The sequence below is a fragment of the Dermochelys coriacea genome, chromosome 2, assembly GCF_009764565.3.
Source record: "Dermochelys coriacea isolate rDerCor1 chromosome 2, rDerCor1.pri.v4, whole genome shotgun sequence".
Classification (NCBI taxonomy): Eukaryota; Metazoa; Chordata; order Testudines; family Dermochelyidae; genus Dermochelys; species Dermochelys coriacea.
The window spans coordinates 153507712-153521629 of NC_050069.1; the positions used below are offsets into that span (position 1 = coordinate 153507712).

The 13918-nt window shown below is 39.6% G+C and overlaps 1 protein-coding gene across 3 annotated transcripts in view; it reads left to right on the forward strand.

Annotated features, from left to right (window-relative positions):
• Positions 1 to 13918, forward strand: part of GABBR2 (gamma-aminobutyric acid type B receptor subunit 2) — an 868870-nt gene that overhangs the window by 572613 nt on the left and 282339 nt on the right. For all 3 annotated transcript variants that reach the window (XM_038393151.2, XM_038393150.2, XM_043508506.1), the window contains exons 10-11: positions 2932 to 3082; positions 3579 to 3711. In XM_038393151.2, the coding sequence (XP_038249079.1) occupies positions 2932 to 3082; positions 3579 to 3711 (284 nt within the window). The remainder of the gene's footprint in view (positions 1 to 2931; positions 3083 to 3578; positions 3712 to 13918) is intronic.

The window sequence follows — 13918 nt, forward strand, 5'->3', positions numbered from 1 at the left end:
CAGATTCAGGGAGGAAAAATATAGGAAGTGTTTTAAAATATTTTTCCAAGTTAATTTTCTTATGAAATCATAGAAATATATCTGTTCGCTTCATGCTTGTTTTTTAACCGTCTTGGAATGGTTTAAGGAGTAATGATGGTTTATCCTGTAAGAAATGATGGGATGTGCCAACTGTGTCTTTTTTTGGGGGGAGGGGTTCAACCCCCTCCCCCCTTATGCCCTTCTTTTTTAAGTCAGCAGTTAGAAGTGTGGTTATGGTAGAATAGTGTGTTAAACCATCTCTAACCCTATCTACTAAATGAAAACAACCACGTTTCACAAAAGTTGACACACTCAGTTGTGGCTAAACAGGATTAAGAGTTCGCTGCACCCTGTGTGGGCAGGTTTCAACCACTGAGACTGTTTTAAAAGATGACGGCCTGTGGGAGGAAGAATGGTCTTGTGACTGGGACTCAGGAAAGTTGGGTTCAACTCTTGGTTCTGCTTTGGAGTTGTGGTGTGATTTTAGATAAGGATGACCAGATGTCCTAATTTTATAGGGACAGTCCCGATATTTGGGGCTTTTTCTTATATAGGCTCCGATTACCCGCCACTCCCTGTCCCGATTTTTCATACTTGCTATCTGGTCAGCCTAGATATTAGGCAAGGAGCTCAGTGTATCTGAACCTCATTTCCCCATCTGTAAAATAAGGGTATTAAAATTCATTTTGCACATCCTTCCTCTGTCTTGACTATTTAGATCATAAGTATGTAGGGCAGGGATTGTCCCTGACATTGTGTTTATATGTAAGGCTATGTTTTAATCATGGGTATTTTTAGTAAAAATCATGGACAGGTCACAGGCAGTAAACACAAATTCAGGGTCCGTGACCTGTCCATGACTTTTAGTATACCCCTGGCTAAATCTCAGGCCAGGGGGGTGCAGGTACTCTGGGGGGGAGGGTGGTCTGGGGTTGCCGTGGATGCTGGGGGGTGGCCCGGGACCCCCGCTGGTGCTGGGGAAGGGGGGGAGGCGGCAGTGTGCAGCCAGGGACCCCTGCTAGTGCTGGGGGGGTGGGGAGGGTGGCGGGGCTGTCAGGCTCCCTACCCAGCTCCTCATGTCCCCGCAACTCCTAGGGGGAGGGAAGGCCAAAGTGGCTCTGCACGCTGCCTCCGCCTCGAGCTCCGGCTCCGCAGCTCCCATTGGCTGAGAACCGCAGCCAATGGGAGCTGCAGGGACAGTGCCTGCAAGCAGGGATAGTGCGCAGAGCCACCTGGCCCCTCCTCCTAGGTCAGGAGTTGCACGGTCACGCCGGCCACTTCCTGGGTAAGCATCACTCTGCACCCCAATTCCCTGACTCAGCCCTGAGGCCCCTTTCACACCCAAACTGCTGCTGACCATGGGGCTGCTAGAGTGTTTGGACAGCCCCTGAGCCAGCGGCACTTGCCACTGCAATGGTCACGGAATCCATGACTTCCATGACAGACATGCAGCCTTACTTATATGCAGTGGGCTTTTTCACGTTTTTTGTTTTGTTTTTTTTCAAATACAGATATACAGGATTCATCATAATACACAAAGTAAGAAAGAAAAGGTTAGGATAAAGGGAAGGAAATGAAGCAACATATCTATCTTCAGGGGCTGCATTAATCAATGGGCTTTAAAAAGTCAGCCCGAATTGCTTTGAATTTTTTGGTCATTCCCCTTCTGTGGAATGCCAGTCATCCATTAGCTGCAAGGTCAGCCACATCACTGAACCAGGCATCAATATTTGGTGGGGATCAACCATTTTCATTTTTGCAGGAAGAATTTTTTAGTGACCAAAGCTGCATGTTGGAACCGTGCCACCTTGTTACCAATTCACCTCCAGGTATCAGGAACATATCCAAGAATGAAACTTACTATCACAGTCCTCACAAAGACAGAGCAGGGGCAAACTTGAGGCTAAAAGTAGCTAAAGAATTCATAGTCAGGTCCAGGCCAGGGTTGATACCATGGGTCAGAGTCCAAATTAGGTTTCAGGGTCTGAGACAGGAGGCAAAGTCAGGTCAACCTTTCACACTGCCCTCTATGGAATTGACATGGAAACCTTTTCCATTGTGAGGAGATAATCAGGCACGGAACCCCTTCTGTGTGGCTTAAGTAATGTGGAGAGCCTTTCACAATCCCTCTGCACACAGGTAAATATCAGCTGAAGTGGAAATATAGAGAACTGTTACAGTCTCAAAATTACTCTTTTTGTTAAGCCAGGTAGCTCCCAAATGGCATGGAAGCTGGCTGGGGTTGGGTATAATGACTTTGACTGACAACCCAATCATATGTTCTAAAACATGGATTTGAATTTGTTTGCGGTAGAGTTAACACACATAAGGCCATATTCTTCCCCATACATATGGTAGCACAAAGGAGCTGTAACGGCTTGCTGCTGTTTTTGCTTTTTGGTCAATCCTTGCTTGATGACAAATTATTGGGCCAAATTTTGAAGTACTCACTTAGTTTTAACTTGGGCAAATTGCTAGTGATTTCAGTTGAATAAGGACTTACTGGAACCCTAATAAGGATTTTAGGGTTTGACTAGCTGTAAATAAAAGTAGACTAGGAAAGAATATTCTTAGTCTGTGACTACTTGTGTCATCTCCAATTCAGAAAAGCATTTAAGCATGTGTGTTGCAGTGCTTATTTGTTTTCCTGAATAAGGATGGACTTAAGCACATGCTTAAAGCTTTCCTGAATTGGGACTCTCTCTTTCCAACAGGGTATTATATCATTTCAGAAGTCCAAACTTTTCTTCACTATCTGGTATATCTCCGTTGAAGTAAATGGCTTTACCTCAGGGATGAATATGGCTCTCTGTCTTTAGATCTTCTGGGGGTAATAGAAGGGATATATTTTTTCCACAAGAATTCAGTCTTTATGTGGGCTTTAACCAATTTTTATTCTTGAAATTTTAGGATTGGAGCCTCCAAAGGACAAAACGATTATACAAGAACAGCTGCGCAAGATCTCCTTGCCTCTCTACAGTATTCTTTCAGCACTTACAATCCTAGGAATGATCATGGCCAGTGCTTTTTTGTTCTTTAACATCAAAAACAGAAATCAGAAGTAAGAAATGTTCATTATCTTTTTCCTTTTTTTTGTCATATTTAAGTATCACATTTGTGGACACTAAAATTATATGAGGAGAACATCACATCAGGAAGACCATATTTTAAAAATGTTATTTGCTTTAATTGAAGTTACTATACAACAGCTTTGTATTGAAAGATGTTAACTATCCATTCGATCAAATCCTTTTGATTTTTTCAAACAGAATAATCTTTTCCACTGTGTGTTATTAGCATAAACCCTAGCTAATTAACCAATGTGTAAATTGGGGAGTAGCTTTAGCAGAGAAGATCAAAACCCTTAACAATCAATATGCTTATCCAAACTTTTTTAGAAAGCACAATTAATTTGCATATTTCTAGATTTCCAGTGGAATTCCACAAGTGGGGTTGGCCATCTGTTTAATTAATTTTATAGGAAACTGTTCATTATGGTTTGAGTCATCTAACTGTTGTCTTTTTATATTTAATGCACCGTCTGTGTCTGTCTGTAGGCTAATAAAGATGTCCAGTCCCTACATGAATAACCTTATTATCCTTGGGGGGATGCTTTCCTATGCCTCTATTTTTCTTTTTGGCCTTGATGGATCCTTTGTCTCTGAAAAGACATTTGAGACACTTTGCACAGTAAGTAACTTCAAATTCTCTAGCTTAAGAAGCTCTTGCAAACAGCTTTATGTTTTGTGCAAAAGGGATGATTTTTAGCACATTATATGTATGTTCTCTGTGAATTATTCTGTACATTTTAACACTGATTCTTTTACTTCTTTTGCGAGGATTTTCACAAATCTCGGTTCAAATTCTGAGCCGTCCAGAGCACCTGCATCTGCTGTTGAAGTCAGTGGAACTTGCGGGTGCTCAGAACCTCTCAGGGTTTGGCCCATGGTTCCAGTCTTAAGTGTAACTGCACTTCTAAATTTCGAAATTATATATTTGTTAGTTATTGAAAGCTGCCTGTGTAGAGCAGCATCTAATCAAAACTGTGGTCTATTATGATTTTCTGGGCATACATGTTTTCTTTGTCATCAATTAAACATTATTATACATTTCCTGATTGTAGCCTACTACAAAAAAACTTTCTTCCAGTCCACTCTAGTCCCAAAAGAAGTTCATTTTACGCAAGCATTCTAGAACTTTTTTCAAGCTCGGTTGTAAACTATCACAGGCACCAATCCAGCAAATACTGTGACACACATTTAACTTTGCACAAGTGATTTCAGTGGAAAGATGATTTCTAAGATATCTAGTCCACTTTAGAGTAGGACTAGGATTTTAAACTGAGGACTTGTTTTTATGCAGAGTTTCACAAGTTAACTAAGGTGTGATTTTAAATTGATCTGGTTAAACCAGTGCAAAAGGCCATGTGGACACTCATTTTGGTTTACTTACAGTCAGGTAGGAATAGGTTTTAGTTAAGCCAAAGTTAGCCACTCTAAAACCAAAATAAAATCATCCACACAGGGGTTTGTATCCAATTAACTAATTAATTTAATTAAACTGATGCAAGTCCATGTATAGACCAGGCTTGAGTCTACAATTGAACAGGGAACCAATGGAGGTTATTGGTCAGTATTGCCAAGAAAGAGGTCTACTGCATGCTGCAAAATTATGGAGTTTCCAAGTAAGTTACTTTGTCAGCCTCAGGTAGAATGAGTTGCATAATGTAAGAACAGATGTACACTTATGGCAACCACAATTACAGTGCGACATTTTGATTATAGCTTGTCATGAGCTATATGGTAGAAATATTATTTTAACAACTGACCATAAATCTTTATTTAAAATACAAGGAACAAAATTGAGGTACTTTCTTTTGCAGCTGCTGTACTGCTGTGATGGTATTTTATATTGCTCAGATATCTTTATGACATTCAATATTAGTCCTCTTTAGAACATGGGAGGGAAGATGCTCTTTCCAGTTTTCTTGTAAAAATGGAGGCATCCCAAGCAAAATTCAGAAAATGTTCTTTCTTCAGGAATAAGCTGTACTCTTCAAAGAAGATAGGGCAGGAGATAAGAGGAACATACTTATAAGAAAGGATAAAGGACATTCTTTCCAAAAAATGATACTTAAATTATACAAAATCATTGTCATTATCAGTAAGATTGTACTCAGCCATCGGTGCCTGAGAATATTACATCTAATGTTTAAATTAAGATGCTTCCAGATAAATCTATAGAAGAAATGAAATATTATGTGACTTCATTGTTCTTTGGTTAGCAAACATTTGCAGAGTATTAGGAAGGTGTTTAGTGTATGTAATATTCACAGAAAGGCTTATCACCTCTTAGAAGTTTCTGAACAAGAAGTCCTGCCCTAAAGTGCACTGATCATCTACTGAGTTTGTTCTGATGGTGTAATGCTGGCAACTTACTATCCTTAAACCAGGAGCTCTGTTAAAATAGGTGGAATCAGTCTCTTTAGCTTAAAATTTCAAGGCAAAAAACTATGTTAACATGGAGTTACGGATAAGAGTATGTAATCTTAATTTAAGATTAAAGGTTAAAAAAATATGGCAGTGATGTTGTAATTATCTCCAGACCAAGAATTATAAACCCAGAAAATTCAGAGTTAAGTTTACATTAAAAATAAATGTGAACATGTTAATTTAAAAAATGCACATTTAAGGCATCCAGACAACTATTGCTTGTTGGAAAAACAGAGACTGAAATTGAAATACTTCACTAATCAAGTTGATTTTATTGTGACCAGTAGTGAAAGTGATGTCATATAATAATCATCTGATTATAATTAAGGCATTTTAGTGTCCATGGTCCCAGATTAGATTAAACTGTTTCAAGACACTTTCAATTTTTTTTCATAAATTTTTTCCTCTTGTGGAATCACTGACCTGTAAAGTTAAAACTGTATGTTTAATTTATAGGCTTGATGCAGGAATCATTGAGTAAAAATTTTGTGCCCTGTGTTGTGCAGGAGGTCAGACTAGGTCATCATAATCTAGCCTTAAAATCAGTGAAGATGAATTAATGAATACTACATTTGTTAAAGGGCATATTTTTAATTAATTTAATTGTAAGCTAATAAATGGATTTGTAAAATCTCAGAAAATATATTCAGTACTCAAAGTGCTGTAAATTTGGAGAGAATATCCTCTATTTTTTTCCCCACAGAAAACAAAGAGGTTGAATCCCTGTGTTCTTTGTAAAACAGAACTGAGTTTTAACAATGGAGTCACAATTATGTCCACAATGGAATTGCCACCAATGCCTCAATGCTAAAATATTTTCAGTTGTCTAATATCCTTGTGTAATTGCTCTAATTTCTGTTTTTCAAATTCATGGCCAGACTTTACACTATTATTCTAAACACAGCAAGAAATTAGTTGCAATTTACTGCACTAGTGACTCATTAGCAGCTTTAATTTTTTTAATTTCAAAGATATTACTGTATCTGTTATACACTAACTAAAGACATTTTTCCTTTATAAGACAAAATGACAAGCAAAACTGATGTATTACAAATGGAAAAAAGATCTGTAGAGACTACTGAAGAAAATATTTAAATAGTTTAAATATCTTATTTCAGTGAATAATAAAAGGAGAAGAAAAAAATCTTCAAGCCAGACCATAAATAAACGGCTCAACTGAAGTTATTCACATTGGATATAGTCCACATTTATCCCCTTCTTGGGGTTTGGCTTTATTGTTTTCTTACATATTCACTATATATAAAGATCAGCTTACCATTTCCCCTAAAGCATGACTGTTTCTAGGGTTTCCAAAACCACACAAAAGCATTGGAATTGCTCTACTGGATCAGCCAGTTGGTCCATTGTCTCAGACTGCCTGGCCCTTTAAGGGGAGTCAGGCTCAGCTTGGCCTGTGACCTAGCAGTCAACCCCCAGGTAATTCTGATTTGGTGACTCAGTTACAATTAGTGATCCCAGCTGGGAAATGGTTCAGGAGACCCACACAGATTGGGAAGAGAACTCAGTGAGAGAGGAGACCCAAGAGAGCAGAGCAAGGCAAGTTCCCACTCTCTGGGCAGGGGCAGGTGAAGGCAGGCTGGAGAAAACCACAGGGATTAAGTTAGGCTCCTGTGGGATGCCCCGAGACCCACCCTCCTCCTCAGGTTTCAGACCTGGAGCTCCAGCCCAAGCAGGAACATCCACATGGCTATTTTTAGCACCGTAGCATAAACCTTGCAAATCCACCTGTGTGTGTTGCAGAAGTCACCAGAACCCTGCCAGACCAGCAGTGTCTATCTGTAGCTAGGACTCACATGTTATATGCAGTCAGTAAACATTTTTTGCACCCCGCTGCGTCCATGTGGTTCCTTCATATTATGTTTGTGTAAAGAAAAGAAGATACAACATTATCACAATGTGTAAATATTTGCACTCTCTGTGGAAATGCCACAATACCATGAAAGAAAAGTGGAACACCATACAAGAATATATTTAAAAAAGAAACTAAAGAACATAGACATTTAAAGCATTTCAAGCTTTTGTGGAGCCATAAGATGTGACTTGGGGATAATGCAATGGAAGGTGATGAAATTTGTGAAAAACTACATGAAAACTAGTATAGAAACTAATTCTGTAGCATTCTCCTAAAAAAAAATCAGTATCAAAGAATTATAATGCAGAGATGTGGCTAAAAATTAACTTGTACAGAGCCTAACCAGTAGTTCTTTTCTTGGGGCAGATGGGAAAGCGGTGTATGCTGGGATATACAAGCACACAGCAGAAGTTTTTGAACTTCTTGCATTAATGATGAGTCCTTGCCAGTTAAGTAGGGATGGTGCTTGTGTGCTCCTAAAGCTGCTCACAAAGTTCAGGTGATTTGGCTCCCTAGTGCAAATTATTCCTGTTTAGGGCAATCCTAAGGTGCAGTGTTTCTCTGTAATAAGATTTTATTGTTTTCAGAGGGTGCTGTGCTTGATGGAGTTGCTGAATTCTTCTACCACTTGCCCATAACCTACATCTTCATGTATTCTGTTTACAGATATGTGGCAAATGTAGAATCCTGTAATTGTTTTTGGAGGTGGGTGGTTGTGACATAGTATGACATCATACCAAATAAAGTTTTGTTAGTAGTGACTGTTTTCAGGCAATTTTTGGATACTTACAATACCATTTTTATTCTGCAATATGCTTGTTGCAGGAGGATATGGTATATTGCATTTGCTATGTTGAAATTCAAAACTGAACATTAACAATAGCCCCAGTTCAGCAAAGCACTTAAAGTGTATGATCAACTACTTTGCTGAATAGGGATGCAATTATACATGAGTTTACGGTGAGTATATGATCAAGTGCTTTCATGAATTAGGGCCAGTGTTCCTAAACTCAGTTACTGCTTCCATCTTGCTATTTCCTCTTTTCTATGCACAGTTAATTAAGTACATTCACTATATACTGTACTCAATTTCTATGTATTTACAATAGGTGGCAAACTGCATTCCATAATGTCAGCTGTGGCGTGATTTAATGTCCTACCTAGAATAGAACAGGTCAGATGTCCTGCAATAAATGTCAAATATGCATGGACTGAAAATTAGCTGAAGGCCAAGCAAAGGGAAATCATAAATAGCACGGAGTACTGAATTGTGAAGTGTCGTCCAGGGCAGTACTGCATAGATTTATAGCTTCTTTATTAATGATGATCTGGAAAATAGCAAAACACTACTTCAGTTAAATTTGCAGATACAGTCAACTAGGAAGTGTTCCAGAGGATAAGGAGAAATACTTCAAAGAGGCTACCTTTTATTTTTAATCTTACAGTCACCATGGTATCTGAGCACAAGAGAAGCTGGAAATATGGACTGAAATAAAATGTGATGCAAACTGAAAAAAATGCAAGCCAGTGGAAAAATAATTGAGAAAACAGCTATTAAATGGTCAAGAGAGTTTTGGAAAGCAGAAATGCCGTGAAAATGTGTGGCATCTAGATACTAAACTAATGTGCACATTGGAAATAATTAAGATAGAATACTAAATCTAATAATAATATATGGACTTTTGTACCACCTTCGATTGGAGGATATTTTAAAGTGCTTTACAAACAATTAGTTAAGCTTAGCAATGCCCTGTGAGCTTGGTACTGGGCTCATTGTTGGCTGAGAAGGATGGGTCAGATCCCAGCTTCCCTCAAAATGAGCAGCTGTTTGTCCCTCAACCTGTGCGATAGATACATGACCGCCATTAATATCATCTGGGAACATAGGAATGGGGAGGGGGCTGTAAAGGAGCCGGTTGTGACTGTCTGATCTAGCCATTCTATATCAGCCTTGGCATATTTTGCAGCAGCTTTGGGGCTGTTCTAAAGTAGGCCTGCTCTCTTTTCAAACTGATGGGATGAGACCTTTTGCACGTAGCCTGTGTACGAGCAATTAGCAAAGACTTTATCATGATGCTTCACAATGGCCCACTTAGTCTTGATAGTCCTCCTTGATAGGCAGGGAGAACAAGTTTAGAGCAGACCTTTTTTACAATTATAAGCAAAACTTACATATTACCTTTGTGGCATGGGATCCAGAAGTTATAAGTAGGATTAATACATGCAGCAACTTTATTGTTGTCTTTTATATTTTATAGAGTCTAAACACTAAACACATCCTTACAACTTTAACACCTCTCTTGAACATTACTAACATACAGGTGAGCTGGTCTGGTTTCCAGATATGAATTTGTCAGTACTTGGCTAATGCCTACAGCGTTGGCAACAGCTGGCACCAGGTCTGCCAGTGACACATCGAGCACTTCTGAAAATCAGGCCCTGTATTCCTTGGATTCAGCTCAGTTATTACAGGGGACAATAAAGGTCAGCTAGCTTCCATATGAAGTTTTTTTTCAGTGAAATATTCCAGTCAGAGAGAAACAAATGTGCTATACTTTACAAGATAGCTATGTCTTAAGATATCATTTACATTTTTCTTTACAAAATCTAATGTGTCATCATGTACTCTGGCACAAAGAAACCTAGATATAGTCTATTAAAATTTGGAAAATGTGCCTGGTAAAAAAAATTAAATATAAGTACTGCAGCATCTGAACCAATTGTACATTTTATTGGCTATTGACATTACCTGCTGAGCAATCCGTCCCACATTCAGAACCATTGGGATGAAAGAGCACACATACCTCTGTCTGGTTACTGTATTTCTTATGCTTTCTCCTCTTATGCTTTCCAGTTATTTCTTTATTCTTTCAACTTTTATATGTGCTTCATTTTCTTTCCCTCAAGTTTAGTTATTTTGATGGGGATTTTCAGTAGAGCCAAAGACTGTATGGCACTGTCACAGAGTGACTGGCCCCTGTGAATGAAGTAGGTCCAGTACCCCTGTGCCAGGACAGATGTGCACATTTGGCCAATTAAGAGAGTGGGGCTCCAATTGGGGGCTATCAGGAGCTGGGAGAGACTCAGTGAGTTGAAAGAGACCTGGTGAATCAGAGCTGCCTGAGTAATAGTCATGGATAGGGGAGAGCTTCTAGAGACTATATGTTTGGAACTTGGGAGAAGGCTGAAGGCAGGAGAGCAGTAAGAGGGGTTTTCTGGCTGGTGTCCCCAGGCCAAAGAGCCAGGGCTGAAGAATTGGAAATAGAAGAACCATTAGATGGCCAGGGGGAGTAAGGGATGCTCCTTTGGTAAAAGAGGATTTCCCAGCCGAGAGTCTGGTGGGGTTCCTGCTGGCAAGACTAGGTTTATACTCCAGTAGGAAGAACTGGGGTGATTGTACTGCTACAAGCACAAGGAAGGACTGCCAGAGACTTTGGGTTTGGTCAAAGGTGCTGGTGTGTGATATGTGGTGTGTTGTGGGCTGAGTGATCTTAACACTGTTTCCAGTGGCGTGACACATTATATGTGCTTGGGACTCAGTTGTGGACAACTTGCACAATATTTTATAAGGAGGGTAGTATTGTGTCAAGAGGGCTTGATGGAGTTACTGGGAACTCTGAAAAAGGAAACGAAGGCAGGTGTGCCTGTCATGCCATGGGAGGCCACTGCAGTTGGGGAGGCCCTATAACATGTCTCAAATTCCCACTGAATTTCAGTGGCCTTTGGGCATCTAATTTTCTTAGGCTCCTTTTTAAAAATGACAGCTGGGGTTTTCAGCCAGCCTTCCTGTGTTTTGCTTGCTCTCTTGTTTTTCTTTCCTACATTTTAATTTTAATCTATGTGTTTTGTAAAAAGAAAAGGAGTACTTGTGGCACCTTAGAGACTAACAAATTTATTTGAGCATAAGCTTTCGTGAGCTACAGCTCACTTCATCGGATGCATTTGGTGGAAAATACAGAGGGGAGATTTATATACACACACAGAGAACATGAAACAATGGGTTTATCATACACACTGTAAGGAGAGTGATCACTTAAGATAAGCCATCACCAGCAGCAGGGGTGGGAAAGGAGGAAAACCTTTCATGGTGACAAGCAAGGTAGGCTATTTCCAGCAGTTAACAAGAATATCTGAGGAACAGTGGGGAGTGGGGTGGGGGGGAGAAATAACATGGGGAAATAGTTATCTGTGTTTTGTGTAACCTTTCCATGACCACCACAATCTGTGCTGCTCACTCAGAGCCTCATCTTGCTCCTGTTAAAGTCAGAGAGAGTTCTCCAATTGACTGTAATGAGGGTAGGTTCAGCTTCTATCTTGATAAGTCAAATTTCCTTCAAACAAATTATAGGGACAAAAGTTTTAAAGCTAAATGGATGTTCCACGTGCTGAACCAAGTACACATTGGGTCACCAGAGAATGTAAGGCAGTAATTTGTGATTCAAATTTATTAATGAAATATTTAGTACATTTTACCTCTCCTTCAATAGCACAATGTCTAGATGTTAAAGCCACTTGTAGAATCATGAACAATTATATATAATCTCACATTATTACTGGGGCAATTGAAAATGGCCTAAAGTTTATTACAAAGTTCAAGAGGGAAGCCTACAGTATGTGAGAGAGAGTGAGAGCACAATAGTTGATTTGTGTGGAAACAGCAGTTTTGAATTTTCTAATATTATTCCTGCACACTTTTTGACATTACTGTGCAGATACCACAAACTCTAAGGAATGCATTGAAAGACTTAGGTATTTGTCATAAAAGAGCTTGATTTTTTTTAAAAAAAAGTATGTTGAAATGTAAGTGCACATGCTCAAATGTTTGTGGCCTGCGTTTTCTTCTCCTCCCACTGGAATCTATTGGAGTTTTGCTCTTGACTTCAATGGCAGCAGGATCAAACCCAAGGTGAACAGATATTTCTATAAATGTATGCATTTCTATTCATTCTAATGTTTCTTGTTATGATTCCAGTCCAACAAAGCATTTATACAGGTGTTTAACTTTAAGCATATGAGTAACCCTACTGAAATCAATGGGATTGCTCACCTGTTTAAATAACTCTGTTAGTGCTTTGCTGGATCCAGCTTTAGAGGGGGATTGCCATAGTAATAACACTTACACTTCTTTCAGAGTAGCAGCCGTGTTAGTCTGTATTCGCAAAAAGAAAAGGAGTACTTGTGGCACCTTAGAGACTAACAAATTTATTAGAGCATAAGCTTTCGTGAGCTACAGCTCACTTCATCGGATGCATTTGGTGGAAAAAACAGAGGAGAGATTTATATATACACACACACAGAGAACATGAAACAATGGGTTTATCATACACACTGTAAGGAGAGTGATCACTTAAGATAAGCCATCACCAACAGCAGGGGGGGGAAGGAGGAAAACCTTTCATGGTGACAAGCAGGTAGGCTAATTCCAGCAGTTAACAAGAATATTAGAGGAACAGTGGGGGGTGGGGTGGGAGGGAGAAATACCATGGGGAAATAGTTTTACTTTGTGTAATGACTCATCCATTCCCAGTCTCTATTCAAGCCTAAGTTAATTGTATCCAGTTTGCAAATTAATTCCAATTCAGCAGTCTCTCGTTGGAGTCTGTTTGTATATAAATCTCTCCTCTGTTTTTTCCACCAAATGCATCCGATGAAGTGAGCTGTAGCTCACGAAAGCTTATGCTCTAATAAATTTGTTAGTCTCTAAGGTGCCACAAGTACTCCTTTTCTTTTTGCGAATACAGACTAACACGGCTGCTACTCTGAAACCTGTGATTATGCAAGGCACTGAATTTAGCCGTATAGAGTGGAAATCTGTCAACTTCATGAAAAAACTCGCACAGATACAGACAGACATCATCTTCCTCTCCAAATGCAAACAGATGGACATCATACCGAAAGGACTGAAGGTAAAAAATCCATTACAATCTACATACCACACAGACTATGCTGACAGCTTGTGCCACACACTCTCAAGGAAACTGCGGAACCACCTGATCAACATCCTCTACAGCAAACAGGGAAAGATTAAGAATGAGCTCTCAAAACTGGATACTCTCATAAAGAACCAACCTTCCACACAAACTTCCTCGTGGCTGGACTTTACAAAAACTAGACAAGCCATTTACAAAACACACTTTGATTCTCTACAAAAGAAAAAGGACACTAAGCTATCTAAACTACTATATGCCACAAGGGGCCACAACAATGGTTCCCGTAACCCACCCAGCAATATTGTTAATCTATCCAACTATACTCTTAGCCCAGCGGAAGAATCTGTCCTATCTCGGGGCCTCTCCTTTTGCCCCTCCACCCCCACGAACATGATACAGTTCTGTGGTGACCTAGAATCCTATTTTCGACGTCTCAGACTCAAGGAATATTTCCAACACACCTCTGACCAACATATTAACCCACAGAGACCTTCCTGCCAACACTATAAAAAGAAGGATTCTAGGTGGACTCCTCCTGAAGGTCGAAACAGCAGCCTGGATTTCTACAAAGACTGCTTCCGCCGACGTGCACGAGCTGAAAT